Source organism: Salvelinus alpinus, chromosome 11 (assembly GCF_045679555.1).
Source record: "Salvelinus alpinus chromosome 11, SLU_Salpinus.1, whole genome shotgun sequence".
NCBI classification, from domain to species: Eukaryota; Metazoa; Chordata; class Actinopteri; order Salmoniformes; family Salmonidae; genus Salvelinus; species Salvelinus alpinus.
Window position 1 is genome coordinate 27,763,160 of NC_092096.1, and position 16,246 is coordinate 27,779,405.

The 16,246-nt window shown below is 47.6% G+C and overlaps 1 protein-coding gene across 7 annotated transcripts in view; it reads right to left on the reverse strand.

Moving 5' to 3' along the window:
* Nucleotides 1-5,280: 5,280 nt before the first annotated feature.
* LOC139533827 (ankyrin repeat and sterile alpha motif domain-containing protein 1B-like) overlaps nt 5,281-16,246 on the reverse strand; it is a 330,155-nt gene continuing 319,189 nt past the window's right edge. For 5 of the 7 annotated variants that reach the window (XM_071332244.1, XM_071332241.1, XM_071332247.1 and 2 more), the window contains 4 exons: nt 15,006-15,143; nt 14,457-14,624; nt 7,815-7,906; nt 5,281-6,620 (listed from right to left, as the gene is read on the reverse strand). In XM_071332244.1, the coding sequence (XP_071188345.1) occupies nt 6,572-6,620; nt 7,815-7,906; nt 14,457-14,624; nt 15,006-15,143 (447 nt within the window). In that variant the 3' untranslated portion in view covers nt 5,281-6,571. Of the gene's footprint in view, nt 7,907-14,456; nt 14,625-15,005; nt 15,144-16,246 lie in introns of all 7 variants that reach the window. The other 2 variants (XM_071332242.1, XM_071332243.1) reach the window with 2 other exon arrangements.

The following is a 16,246-nucleotide window of genomic DNA, read 5'->3' on the forward strand; positions in this document are numbered from 1 at the left end:
ATAAACACATATCCTCAGCTGCCTAGTTTAGTCGTCGATGGCCGCCAGGTACACACGCCATCTGGGACGTTGGCCCTGTCGCACCGCCTATCAGAGGGAAGATATCCCTCTCTCCATCTGTCTGACTCTCTCTTTCAATAGCCTAAATACTGAATGTCTGTCTCTTGTCTTTTCCTGTCCTTCTCTTTCACCCTTCCAGATGTTCTACTGTAGATCTCTCTCCTTTTCTCCCTACATCTCTCTCTCTATCCCCATCTCACTCCCCTCACCGTCTCTCCTTTTCTCCCTACATCTCACTCCCCTCCCCGTCTCTCCTTTTCTCCCTACATCTCTCTCTCTATCCCCATCTCACTCCCCTCCCCGTCTCTCCTTTTCTCCCTACATCTCTCTCTCTATCCCCATCTCACTCCCCTCACCATCTCTCCTTTTCTCCCTACATCTCTCTCTCTATCCCCATCTCACTCCCCTCACCATCTCTCCTTTTCTCCCTACATCTCTCTCTCTATCCCCATCTCACTCCCCTCCCCGTCTCTCCTTTTCTCCCTACATCTCTCTCTCTATCCCCATCTCACTCCCCTCCCCGTCTCTCCTTTTCTCCCTACATCTCTCTCTCTATCCCCATCTCACTCCCCTCACCATCTCTCCTTTTCTCCCTACATCTCTCTCTCTATCCCCATCTCACTCCCCGTCTCTCCTTTTCTCCCTACATCTCTCTCTCTATCCCCATCTCACTCCCCTCCCCATCTCTCCTTTTCTCCCTACATCTCTCTCTCTATCCCCATCTCACTCCCCTCCCCGTCTCTCCTTTTCTCCCTACATCTCTCTCTCTATCCCCATCTCACTCCCCTCCCCGTCTCTCCTTTTCTCCCTACATCTCTCTCTCTATCCCCATCTCACTCCCCTCGCCATCTCTCCTTTTCTCCCTACATCTCTCTCTCTATCCCCATCTCACTCCCCTCACCATCTCTCCTTTTCTCCCTACATCTCTGTCTCTATCCCCATCTCACTCCCCTCACCATCTCTCCTTTTCTCCCTACATCTCTCTCTCTATCCCCATCTCACTCCCCTCCCCATCTCTCCTTTTCTCCCTACATCTCTCTCTCTATCCCCATCTCACTCCCCTCGCCATCTCTCCTTTTCTCCCTACATCTCTCTCTCTATCCCCATCTCACTCCCCTCGCCATCTCTCCTTTTCTCCCTACATCTCTCTCTCTATCCCCATCTCACTCCCCTCACCATCTCTCCTTTTCTCCCTACATCTCTCTCTCTATCCCCATCTCTCCTTTTCTCCCTACATCTCTCTCTCTATCCCCATCTCACTCCCCTCCCCATCTCTCCTTTTCTCCCTACATCTCTCTCTCTATCCCCATCTCACTCCCCTCCCCGTCTCTCCTTTTCTCCCTACATCTCTCTCTCTATCCCCATCTCTCCTTTTCTCCCTACATCTCTCTCTCTATCCCCATCTCACTCCCCTCCCCATCTCTCCTTTTCTCCCTACATCTCTCTCTCTATCCCCATCTCTCCTTTTCTCCCTACATCTCTCTCTCTATCCCCATCTCACTCCCCTCCCCATCTCTCCTTTTCTCCCTACATCTCTCTCTCTATCCCCATCTCACTCCCCTCCCCGTCTCTCCTTTTCTCCCTACATCTCTCTCTCTATCCCCATCTCACTCCCCTCCCCGTCTCTCCTTTTCTCCCTACATCTCTCTCTCTATCCCCATCTCACTCCCCTCCCCATCTCTCCTTTTCTCCCTACATCTCTCTCTCTATCCCCATCTCACTCCCCTCACCATCTCTCCTTTTTCTCAGTAATGTCTTTGTGAACACACATTCTGTAGTAATGTCTCTTACACAAAACTAGCGCAGACGGCAAAGTGCAGTCAGTGAGAGAGAACCCTCTCCCCTCCCTATGCTTCCTCCAGAGATGTAGATAAATATTTCACACACTATGCCACTCTCCACCCTGCCCATAATATCTTCCCCCATCTAAGGTAAGAGAAGCCAGCTACTGCCCACCAGCTACTGCCCACCAATCGACAGCAGGAGCAAGAATCACAGAATCGACACTACCCACAGAAGCCAGTCTATAGCCCCAATCGTTGCCCTTGGTCTCATGCAGTATGGACCCAGATACCTTACCCAGAATGGCCCAGTAGCTATCTCAATTGAGTGCAGATTGTTGGTACCGATTGACTGCAGCATGTGGCCGACTCATTGCAGGGGTTTATGGTGTGGAACGAAACCTCACTCTGCCTTTGAACAGCTTGCTGTAAATGTTGATGGCCTTGGTTTTATGGGTCTCTAGCGCAGGCCTGCTGCTTCTGGGGGAGTTGGTGGTCTGAGTCTGGGTTTCTGGGGGAGTTGGTGGTTTGAGTCTGGGTTTCTGGGGGAGTTGGTGGTCTGGGTTTCTGGGGGAGTTGGTGGTCTGAGTCTGGGTTTCTGGGGGAGTTGGTGGTCTGAGGCCGGGTTTCTGGGGGAGTTGGTGGTTTGAGTCTGGGTTTCTGGGGGAGTTGGTGGTCTGAGTCTGGGTTTCTGGGGGAGTTGGTGGTTTGAGTCTGGGTTTCTGGGGGAGTTGGTGGTCTGAGGCCGGGTTTCTGGGGGAGTTGGTGGTTTGAGTCTGGGTTTCTGGGGGAGTTGGTGATCTGGGTATCTGGGTTTCTGGGGGAGTTGGTGGTCTGGGTTTCTGGGGGAGTTGGTGGTCTGAGTCTGGGTTTCTGGGGGAGTTGGTGGTCTGAGTCCGGGTTTCTGGGGGAGTTGGTGGTTTGAGTCTGGGTTTCTGGGGGAGTTGGTGGTTTGAGTCTGGGTGTCTTGTGGAAAGTCCTATGACAAATGTATGTGTAAAATCCGCAATACAAAGACACTTTGATTGATGCAGGTGTTTAATTGGTTTGAGGGTGTACATTGTGACTACGACACACTTCAGATGAGAGAACACTGTATGCTTACTGTTTCTCTCACTGTTACTGTAGATCAGCTGGACCGTCTCTCCTCTTTTATTTATTGTATTTGTGTGATTAGATACATATTCACGTGGCCTAGACTAGAGAAAGCTTTATGGCATGCACTCCAAAGCATCCTCCTTATCTTGAAACCTGCTGGCTTCTGGGGCCTGTTCAGGAGAGTGCAAAGTTAAAGCCTATCGTGTCGTTGTGTAACTCTTCCTTACCGTAGCTTTTAGACAATATCCAACCTTTCCTCCCCATACCGTCTGGTCATCCCAAACACCAACACTGACAAATTCAATTGCATAAATACAATCCCTCAGGTCCTAGGCTTTAAAGTGTATTGTAGATAATAGTTTGTCAACCCCTGCATGGATGGACGTACTTCACCGGTAACACTTTACTTGACACCCAGTGTCATAACACATTATGACCTTGTCATAACCTGTCATAAGACTGTCATGACCCATATATTTACACCTGTTGTGACAAATATTGCGTTATTTTATGGCTGGTTATGACACCTACATAAGTGTCAAGAACTTTCCCTTTGTTTTAAAGTTTGTTTCTTAAATCCTTTGTTGTTGTAATGAATTCTTTACAGTCATGTTTTTTTCATCATATTTTAACTAACTTTCATGAGGCATTATGACCATCCTGTGTCACTTTATTTGGACTAAGAAAATAAACTTTGTAAGAAGCATTATGACCATCATAATCATATAAGCCAGATAGGCCTATCACGTACCTGCCCTTATATCAGTCATCTGTCAAAAAGAGTGTTACGACCATATTATAACAGGTTGACACGTTATGTAAAGTGTTGCCCCTTCACCTTTGTGTCTACAACAACCAAAATAATAATAACTATTGGGGTGGGATCACATTCATGAAATGTTTGTTGCAGTCATGTGTTTTTCCCCAAGACAGCTCTCAGTTCAATAGTACAGTATGTCAAACCAGCTTATTGTTCATTTCAATGAAATGCCTGGATTTTGACTGGCATTGGAACTGGTGGACTGTGGGGGGTGCTGCTCGGCCTGGAATCTTGTGGGGGTATGTCCATTTAAACGCAGGCGATTGGGCTGATGATATTTTATTAGATGAAATAGGATAAATGGTAAAGGATGGGTAATTAATCTGCAACAGTAAGCACATAACTAGTAACATCAAATTGCCTACAACATGGAATAGGACAAATAGGGCTGGAAACAGGAAACAGATGATAGACAAAATGTCAACCAGAAAAGTTATTAAATGAAAAAGTCAAACAAATGAAGAGGAGCACAGCACTTCCATTTCAAACACACATCCAGGTAAAGGGAAAAACAGGCAGGTGAGGCCATTTTATGGACGAGAGTAAGAGGGAAGTTCCGCCTTCTGTGGTGGACTGGAGACAGGAGGGAAGTGTATGGTGATTGGTTAAAAGCTAGTCCATCAGGAAGTGTGCATCTATAAAGAGCCTATTAAATGGATAGAGGGGCTGTTCCAGAACGTGGTGAAAATGTCAGCCATATGGGTCAGGGAGAAATCCAAACCAGTCTAATTGGAATGAATGGCAGAGGCATAATCCTGACTTTACTTATGTCTTAATTGGATTTTCATGGATGTGATATATCGGTGTAATAAAATTGTCAACCTAAAATAGTCATTTAATTATAAATACCGTGTATACCAATTCCCTCTATAAATAGCCTCTAAAATATATGTACACAGACCATACAACATCAGTATGTCTAAGTCCTATCATCAACTGATTCTATCCAGTGTATGTATGGCTGTGGATTGACTGCATCGTTTGATTGGAATGTTGGCAAATTGGCAGTTCATTTGAAAAGTTTATGGAATCATTCCTTTAAAACTGGATGGCTAACTAGCTAACCAAAAATACAGTGCAGATACATTCTTCAAATTCATTATTTTACACAATTACTTATTACAGCACTGGCAAACTATGGTTGACCTACTCCCTGACCAAAATGGCTGACCTTTATCCCATCATAAGAAGGTTCATGCCATTCTAGTTTTTTAATGACTAATTATATGGCTGCATCTCAATTGTATTTCCTTGATATTCGTCACATCCTCTCTGCTGCCTCCTTCTAAAAATTAATTGGAAGAGAAGGTACAAGGGGAGGAACCTCAGACCTCCTCCAATGCCTTTTTTAGGTGAGAGAGCCGACACGAGGAATCAATGAAATACAATTGAGACTCACTCCCCGACAAAAATCAGTACAAGTTGGAAAATTGAAGGAGTCAGAAAACATGGGACAAATGAAAAAGGACAATCTCAACCAGTACATTACAACCCAGTAAAGTATAGACCCAGAGACCAATGTTGATTAATGGTTGTACAAGTTGTGTTTATTCCATGTGATTTACAAGGATATAAATAATGACCAAAACGTACAAAATCTGTGCTGGAAGCCCAAGCCTATGTACATGAGTTAGTCAGCAGTGATGTCGTCACCCCCTGTCCCAACCCTCCCCAATACAATCTCTAGAACCATAGATTTTATTTTCAACTCTGACCTTTTCATTTTGGTACCTTGTTTCCAGTGCGATGTGCGGCAAATATTTGATTCCTTTATTTTTGTAAATGTTTTACTACATTACATGTATGAACAATGAGCTGGCAAAATATCTATGTACATTTAGAGAGGACTATGTATTCATCCAAAGAATACATAAATACTGTGGTAAAATATTACATCTGCTTGGAGTTATGAGTCTAGCCCCATGAGAAACAGATTGGTGTGTTGACCGGACACACCAATAATAATAATAATAATAATAATAATAGCTATTATTATTAATAATAAGGAGCCATCTGAAACATTCACTCTCAGTATAGAACTATTATGGTATTTTTTTAAAGGATGGCAATCATTCTCAAGCCCAGATTTTTTCATTTCAGCATATCATATAAAAATAATGTAACATTAAGACAAGAGTAGACAAGAATTGCACAAGAATAATCATAAGGTAATATAATACTCTCATATGAAACATTTAAAACGTCCGGCATCAATATGAATATTTCTTTAATTGGGATGGATGGCGTTTTGCTCAGGTAGGCGGAGCCATCCTTTGTGATGCCACTTGGCTCACCTGTTGCATGGTGGTCCGGCACGGCTAGTCCAATTCTATCCATATTATTGTATTATTGACCATTAAACAAAACTTAAACAATAGGAAAAGAGCCAACCAGAAGTCCTTTACCTCATCCCCATTCAAATACAGACAGTTGTCCGTTACAGTCCAGACCTTGGGTGACCGTGGTATAGAGTTCAAAGGTCAAGGTCCAATTGAATGCAGAACAGGGACTAGAGTTGTAGTTGTGGCTGCTTCAATGAAAGTCTACATTCACATATCTGACTGACATCTGTTACTAAGCAGTCCCTTAACTGTGTGTGTGTGTGTGTGTGTGTGTGTGTGTGTGTACACACAGATAGTCCATAGGTCCAATGTTTGTGGTTTGTGGGAAGATGTCCTTGTTTTGTAATCAACCTTAAACACCAAGTTCGTTAGAGAGTGTCCATGTTTTATTCCTTTGACACAGAGACAGAAGGGTCCACATTTGTAGTCCTTTTTGCATTGTGTGTGAGAGGGTCCATGTTTAAGGCTGGCTACATTCTTTGCATTCCACAGTAATAGACATGGGCGTCCGGCATTGCCCTGCGAATGAGATCACACCACTTATCCAGAGTCCCCAAACCTCGCCTCCTATCCACCGGCCCCGCCCCTCCCTCGTCACCAGTCAGTCCAAAATGGACTCCATGAGCCTCACAAGCCACAAGCTAAACCTTTTCAGCATTTCCCAACAAAACAAGTATAGAAAGAAAATGATGAATCTAATAATAACCTATTTTAAACAAATTCAATCTGGACACAGGTATAGCGTGTGGTTTATAAACTATTCCTTCCTGTGTCAAAGGTCAATTAGTCTCATATGTCTAAAAAAAATAATCTGCAGTAAAAATCAAAGACTGATATATGATTAAAACAGGAGTCTGTTGAACTAGCAACTTTTTTGTTGTTGAAAAGTAACATTTGCTACATCATCTCTCATAGCAGTCCATTATCCTCTCCAACTGGATGGAACTGATAAACAAATGTTCCCTCCACTTTCCTCTGGGTTGCCAGTACTGGACAACAAAATCCCCCAAAACATCAGCACGCAAACCTAGTGCTGGAGAATTGGCTTTGCTCTAAAAAACAACAAAGACAAAAAGACTGTTAGGGGTGGGGTTCTTAGCAGCATAATGGTCTAGATATTCTCATTCAGCTTGTCGAAGGGGTGAAGAGAGATAGAGAGACAAAAAAGAAAAGCGACGAGCGGAGGAACAGCAGTAGGAAGAGGAAAAAATGAGATATAACCAAATGGTTCCACCCCCCCAGTCAGGAAAACAAATAAGAGTGATTGACTGACCAACCAACTGGCTGCCTGCCTGACACATAAGAGAGGAGGGCTGACCATGGAAAATGTAAAAATAGAACTGACTTGCCCCCTACAGGTTTAGACAGAGAGGTGCACCATCACCCCAAGGGTAAAAGTTCATGCTCCGCCCCTGCAGGCAGGCTAAGGCGTCAACAGGACAAGGAAAGGGAGGGTGGGGAGAGAGCAAGAGAGAGGAGTGTGTGAGAGAGACACAGCGCCAAACGGCATCATGCAGAGGTTGCGGCGGATAACGGCGGAGCGGGCGGGGTGGGTTTTTCGGCCAGTGAGGTCACACACGTCGCCGCATAAGAGGGTTGCTCGTGCCGTGCAGCTCCGTTGGGGGGCCTCTAGAGGGCCAGCTCTCTGCAAGGCACACACACAGGAGTGGACAGGCGGGTGGTATACGCTATTAGAAAATAGTGGTCTCATACTTGGTGTTCGCTCCTCTCTTGGCCTCCTGCCCTGGTTCCACTATCCACGGCACGTTGGCATGACCTTTCTGCTCCATCGACGGCTGCTCCATCTGAGAGAGGGAGAAGGAGTGAGAGTAGGGAGAGAGGGGAAATAAAGAGAGAAGGAGAGAGAGGATGGAGAGAGAGGGTTGGTTAAACGTTGTCAGAGAAAAAGTGGGATAATAATACATGTCAGGAGAGAGGTCTGAGAGAACGCGAGAGGGAGAGAGGTCAGAGAACAGGAGAGAGAGGTCAGAGAGAGAGAGAGAGAGACAAAGGTCAGAGAGAGAGAGGTCAGAGAGAGAGAGAGAGAAAGGTCAGAGAGAGAGAGAGAGAGAGGTCTGAGAGAACGCGAGAGGGAGAGAGGTCAGAGAACAGGAGAGAGAGGTCAGAGAGAGAGAGAGAGAGACAAAGGTCAGAGAGAGAGAGGTCAGAGAGAGAGAGAGAGAAAGGTCAGAGAGAGAGAGAGGTCTGAGAGAACGCGAGAGGGAGAGAGGTCAGAGAACAGGAGAGAGAGAGGTCAGAGAGAGAGGAGAGAGAGAGAGGTCAGAGTGAGAGAGATAGGTCTGAGAGAGAGAGAGAGATAGGTCTGAGAGAACGAGAGTGGGAGAGAGGTCAGAGAGAGAGAGAGAGAGAGACAAAGGTCAGAGAGAGAGAGATCAGAGAGAGAGAGAGAAAGGTCAGAGAGAGAGAGAGAGAGAGAGGTCAGAGAGAGAGAGAGAGACAGAGAGAGAGAGAGGGAGGGAGGGGTCTGAGAGAACAGGAGAGAGAGTTATAGTGGAGAGGCACAATCAGACTTCCACACCAACACTTAAATATGGAGGCACTTGCTTTAGGTCTGAAAATATATTGTTGGCCTCATATCCATGTACGTATCACAATGTATTTTAATGAGTAAAGAAAAGAAAACAGTATAAAATATATAATATTACAAATAATCTCCATACTGTACTCTAACCTCACAGCATCTTCCCATTGCTGAAAATGACTTCAAGACCAAGCTATGCTCTTTCCCCCTCAAAAGTTAACTTTTCAACAACCAATCAAAATGCTCATTCTGGTTGCTTTCCTTCCACCACATTGGTCCGTGATAGACTAAAAGATGATTTGGGGAGTGGGTCCCTGCCTGTGAACACTGCAAAGCTGAAGCTGGAAGAATGTATGAACGCGCACACACACACACACACACACACGATCTGAGTGGAGTTGACAGAGGCAGGACCAACCACCGAGACAAACAAAATATCTTCTATAGAGTGATCAAAGTGTATGGAGACAAAACCAACAGAAAGAGCAGACAGTCAAGAGTAAGAAAGAAAGGAGAAGGGAGGAAGACCTGAAAGGGAACTTTGTGAGGGTGACGGAGGAGGAGTGGTGAAGGAGGAGGAAGAGGAGGGTGGAGAGGAGGCCGGTGGGGGGTGTATATGTGACCCAGCGACCAACGGCTAGAGGGGTACATGATGACCTATAGGGGGAGGAACACAGAGGTCACATAGAGGTCAAAGGGGGCCTGCTCGGCAACAGCACGGCAACGACACTGAAACCGTATGGTAACAGTTCGGTAACGCCATAGTAACACAACTGCAATGATGATAACACCAGGGACACACCAAAGGAACACTTCATGCAGGCAAAAGAACACACACACACACACACACACACACACAAGGATGCGGTAGAGAAAGGAGGACAAGACAGAGGAAGATTTAAAAACTAAGCCGTATCTGTCTTACCAGGAGAGAAGGAGGAGGAGAGGAGGAGAGTAGGAGAAGAGTAGGAGAGTAGGAGGAGAGAAGAGGAGAAGAGTAGGAGAGGAGGAGATAAGGAGGAGAGAAGGAGAGGAGGAGAAGAGTAGGAGAGGAGGAGATAAGGAGGAGAGAAGGAGAGGAGGAGAAGAGTAGGAGGAGGTGGAGAGAAGGAGGAGAGAAGGAGAGGAGATAAGGAGAGGAGGAGAAGAGTAGGAGAGGAGGAGAGAAGAGGAGAGGAGGAGAGAAGGAGGAGGAGAAGAGTAGGAGAGGAGGAGAGAAGGAGGAGAGAAGGAGAGGAGGAGAAGAGTAGGAGAGGAGGAGATAAGGAGAGGAGGAGAAGAGTAGGAGATGAGAAGGAGAGGAGGAGAAGAGTAGGAGGAGGTGGAGAGAAGGAGGAGAGAAGGAGAGGAGATAAGGAGAGGAGGAGAAGAGTAGGAGAGGAGGAGAGAAGAGGAGAGAAGGAGATAAGGAGGAGGAGAAGAGTAGGAGGAGGTGGAGAGAAGGAGGAGAGAAGGAGAGGAGGAGAAGAGTATGAGAGGAGGTGGAGAGAATGAGAGAAGGAGGAGGAACAGTGATCCACGGGTTTACACAGACATAGAAGTGCTGCAAAATAATGACTGTGAACAGCTGCTGGTGGGAATATTAAGTGAATCCTGCAGCATGCTTCACTGTAGTTCCCTCCGCAGTACTACACAGGCCATTAACTACATTACCCACACACACACAACACAAACACACGCGCACACACACATGCAGGCATATACTCAAAAGCATACACACAGCCTCACTTTCAAGGCAGGCGGTTAATGGTTAATGTAACAGCAGCGGAGTCATGCCATCGTCCATCATCTCTGTGAATGGCCTATGAATATGAACACGCACGCACGCACGCACGCACGCACACACACACACACAGATGAGACAGAGGGAAAGAAAACCTCACATCTCCAACCCACTAGATAAGACTATTACAATTTTAGATAGCAGCACTACTATGACTACATATATTATATGACCTCCAACAGCACAGAGAGAGTGACAAAGCTGTTCCCTGTCACTTTATCTGTCCCCTGACTCACCTCACCTGTCCCCTGACTCACCTCACCTGTCCCCTGACTCACCACACCTGTCCCCTGACTCACCACACCTGTCCCCTGACTCACTCTACCTGTCCCCTGACTCACTTTATCTGTCCCCTGACTCAATTCACCTGTCCCCTGACTCAATTCACCTGTCCCCTGACTCACGTTATCTGTCCCCTGACTCACGTTATCTGTCCCCTGACTCACTTTATCTGTCCCCTGACTCACTTTATCTGTCCCCTGACTCACGTTACCTGTCCCCTGACTCACGTTACCTGTCCCCTGACTCACTTTACCTGTCCCCTGACTCACGTTACCTGTCCCCTGACTCACGTTACCTGTCCCCTGACTCACCACACCTGTCCCCTGACTCACCACACCTGTCCCCTGACTCACTTTACCTGTCCCCTGACTCACGTTACCTGTCCCCTGACTCACCACACCTGTCCCCTGACTCACCACACCTGTCCCCTGACTCACCACACCTGTCCCCTGACTCACTTTACCTGTCCCCTGACTCACTTTACCTGTCCCCTGACTCACTTTACCTGTCCCCTGACTCACCACACCTGTCCCCTGACTCACCACACCTGTCCCCTGACTCACCTTACCTGTCCCCTGACTCACTTTACCTGTCCCCTGACTCACTTTACCTGTCCCCTGACTCACGTTACCTGTCCCCTGACTCACGTTACCTGTCCCCTGACTCACGTTACCTGTCCCCTGACTCACGTTATCTGTCCCCTGACTCACGTTATCTGTCCCCTGACTCACGTTATCTGTCCCCTGACTCACGTTATCTGTCCCCTGACTCACGTTATCTGTCCCCTGACTCACGTTACCTGTCACCTGACTCACGTTACCTGTCCCCTGACTCACTTTATCTGTCCCCTGACTCACTTTCTGGAAGGGGACATTAGTACTGTGTTCTGTACATGAGAGGCCAGCACAAATAGCACTTACCTCACTCATAGTTTGCTTCCCAAATGGCATCCTATTCCCTTTATAGTGCACTACGTTTGACCAGGGCCCATGCAATATATAGGGAATAGGGTGCCACATTTGGGCCGTGGCCATACTCATATAGCCCAGTAAATCCACATGGGAACACTATACAGAATAAGGCTTTAAGGCTCCAGTGGTGTACAGTGCATGTTTATGGGAAATCTAACTGTCCGTCTAGGTCTATTTTAGAACTCCAGGAACTGGAATCTAAGGGGAGGCTGAAAGACACTGTGGCTGGGGTAGATGGCTCTGGCAACGTCTACCTGCGTGGGACTGGGAGAGAGCCAACACTAATACACACACACACACACACACACACACACACACACACACACACACACACACACACACACACACACACACACACACACACACACACACACACACACACACACACACACACACACACACACACATTGTGAGAAGGGCTGGGCTCCACAGAGCTCTATGTAAACAGCCCTCATCAATCACCCAGGGCTGTAAGAGACTGCAGGGAGAGAAAGATAAAGTGGGTCTTTTACAGATCAAACATCCATCTACAACAGTGATGTAGTGGTCAGAAAATAGGTGGGTAAACTCTGATTGCCGGTCGCAGTGAAAAAAGTAACGCACGCTTCCTTTTCTTTCAATGCATTTTTCTGCAAAAGGTGGGTAAAATGTGTTTACTTTCACTTACCCTCTACTACACCTCCGACCTGCACCTCCACTACACCTCCGACCTGCACCTCCACTACACCTCCGACCTGCACCTCCACTACACCTCCGACCTACACCTCCGACCTACACCTCCACTACACCTCCACTACACCTCCACTACACCTCCACTACACCTCCACTACACCTCCGACCTGCACCTCCGACCTGCACCTCCGACCTGCACCGACCTGCACCTGCACTACACCTCCGACCTGCACCTCCGACCTGCACCTCCACTACACCTCCGACCTGCACCTCCACTACACCTCCGACCTACACCTCCACTACACCTCCACTACACCTCCACTACACCTCCACTACACCTCCACTACACCTCCGACCTGCACCTCCGACCTGCACCTCCGACCTGCACCGACCTGCACCTGCACTACACCTCCGACCTGCACCTCCGACCTGCACCTCCACTACACCTCCGACCTGCACCTCCGACCTGCACCGCCGATCTGCACCTCCGACCTGCACCGCCGATCTGCACCTCCCACCTACATCTCCGACCTGCACCTCCGACCTGCACCTCCACTACACCTCCGACCTGCACCTCCACTACACCTCCGACCTGCACCTCCACTACACCTCCGACCTGCACCTCCACTACACCTCCGACCTGCACCTCCGACCTGCACCTCCACTACACCTCCGACCTGCACCTCCACTACACCTCCGACCTGCACCTCCACTACACCTCCGACCTACACCTCCACTACACACTCCGACCTGCACCTCCGACCTACACCTCTGACCTACACCTCCGACCTACACCTCCACTACACCTCCGACCTGCACCTCCACTACACCTCCGACCTACACCTCCGACCTACACCTCCGACCTGCACCTCCACTGCACCTCCGACCTGCACCTCCGACCTACACCTCCACTGCACCTCCGACCTGCACCTCCGACCTGCACCTCCGACCTGCACCTCCGACCTGCACCTCCGACCTACACCTCCACTACACCTCCGACCTGCACCTCCACTACACCTCCGACCTGCACCTCCACTACACCTCCGACCTACACCTCCACTACACCTCTGACCTGCACCTCTACACCTCCGACCTGCACCTCCGACCTGCACCTCCACTACACCTCCGACCTGCACCTACACTACACCTCCGACCTACACTACACCTCCGACCTACACCTCCGACCTACACTTCCGACCTGCACCTCCACTACACCTCCGACCTACACCTCCACTACACCTCCGACCTACACCTCCGACCTACACCTCCGACCTACACCTCCGACCTGCACCTCCACTACACCTCCGACCTACACCTCCGACCTACACCTCCACTACACCTCCGACCTGCACCTCCGACCTGCACCTCCGACCTGCACCTCCGACCTGCACCTCCGACCTACACCTCCGACCTGCACCTCCACTACACCACCACTACACCTCCGACCTACACCTCCACTACAAGCTCCGTGTGGCCAAGACACACACACACACACACACACACACACACACACACACACACACACACACACACACACACACACACACACACACACACACACACACACACACACACACACACACACACACACACACACACACACAGCAACCATCGATAAACACAACAGACCACAAAAAGGAGTGAGTTAACGCTATACACACCAACGCACTCACAATAACATGATAACACTGATAACAAAGCTAACAAAGGCATTGAAGGAGCTTAGCGATGTTCACTCTAATGTACCTGTACTGGAAACAGAGGACAGGTGAGAGGTCATGGACATGGTGAACAAGAGTCACAGAGTAGGTCAGAGGTCATGGGAGACACTATAGGCTAGTGGATGTTGATGAGAGGTGAAAGGTGAGAGGTCATAGGAAAGGGTACAGAGGAAAGGGAAGTAGTTGTGTGATGGGGAGGGTTGGCGGCAGTATTATGTGGGACTTATAAATGTTGTGGAACAGCGTGGTATAGGAGCTTACAGTTGGTCTAGACAGTACGGTATGGCTCGCACAGACGTGTTGACGAAAGGTGAGAGGTCGTGGTGGAGGTTGTAGTAGAGGGTAAAGGTTAAACGGAGGGTATAAACTAGTGTCATTACTCACAGACTTGCGGATGTTGACGCGGGGCTTGGGGACGGGCTTGTTGGGCTTGATGTCGAAGCTCTCTGGCAGCGTGGAGGAGCCATGGCCACTCTTCCTGGCCTGCAGGGCCAGCTGGTAGGCTACCTCAAAGGCCTGGCCCAGGGTCAGGATGATCTCATACGCCAGGTTCTGTTATAAACACACACACACAAACACACACGCACACAAACACGCATGCACACAAACACGCATGCACACAAACACGCATGCACACACACCCACACACAAAATGTCATAAACACACACATATACGCATGTAATGTTATGCATGTATGCACACACACTTACGCACACATGGAAACACACACTATGTCAAATCTGCCATTTCATCATAACAGTAGTTCTCAAACCAGGAAGTAACTAATTAATAAAGACACTTGTCCCCCTCACAGACAGAGGGTGCTGTGTGTGTGTGTGTGTGTGTGTGTGTGTGTGTGTGTGTGTGTGTGTGTGTGTGTGTGTGTGAGACTCACCACGTCGACCTCCTCACAGACAGTGTGTGTGACTCACCACGTCGAAGGCAGTGAAGACATGGCAGTAGTGGTGGCTGGACTTGAGGTCTTTGGTGATGTAGGCAAACGTGGACAGATCCTCAGGATCCTGGGCCGCACATGAGATGTTACGGATCTCATGCTCAGCTATGATGTTCTAGAGAGAGACACAGAGACACAGAGACAGAGAGAGAGACAGAGAGAGAGACAGAGAGAGAGACAGAGACAGAGACAGAGACAGAGACAGAGACAGAGAGAGAGAGAGAGAGAGAGAGAGAGAGAGAGAGAGAGAGACAGAGAGAGAGAGAGAGAGAGAGAGAGAGAGAGAGAGAGAGAGAGAGAGATTGAGTTTTTATAAAACCTTTATTTTATACTCAATTGTTAACATAAATAATGACACACTGCCTTTTCAGAAATGAAATAACAAATGTAATTCCTAAACATAAAATAAATACATAACATATACATTCAACTTATTTCATCAGCAAAAAATAATTTCCCCTCCTCTACAAAACAAAGCGCTCCATCGTATGCCCACTTCTCCTCAAACAATATGAGATCTTTTACAGCTGAGAAGAACTCAAAATCTACTTTTATTCTTGCTTTCACTAATCCTTTAAAAACACATCTTACATCCTGCCCATATCCCGTTTCTATCTTATGTTTCCTACTCAGAAAAATTGACATCTTAGCTTGTCCCAAAATAAAATTTAACATTTGACATGTTCTTTTCTGTTGCTTACTATATCGAAACCCCAAAATAAAAACAGTGTTATTGAAAAACTCCCCTACAGCTTTAAACAAAGATTCCAGCATTTCCAATAGAGGTTTTATCCTCTCACACTCCATAAAACAGTGAAAAATGGTTTCTCTTATATTACAAAAAGGACATCCATCTCTAACATCTGAGTTAATAACAGATACAAAAGCATTAACTGCAATGATACCATGTAAAACCCTCCATTGCATATCACCAGTACCCTTTTGTAACGGTGGCTTGTACAGTGCTCTCCATTCTGGCTTTACCTTGTCATCAATGCCCAATTTTACCCTCCATGGAGTGTCTTTTCTATTTTTCAATTTATCTTTATTCAACACCTTGACACACCCCCTATACAAGTCCTTCCCATTCACCTCATCCAAACCCACCTCCTCCAACCCTCTCAAATCCAGCAATAACGCCTTTCTTTCTGACTCTGGGATATTTGGTGTAATCCCTAGTCTTGGAAATGAGACGTCTTCATCTTGTACCTTCTTCTT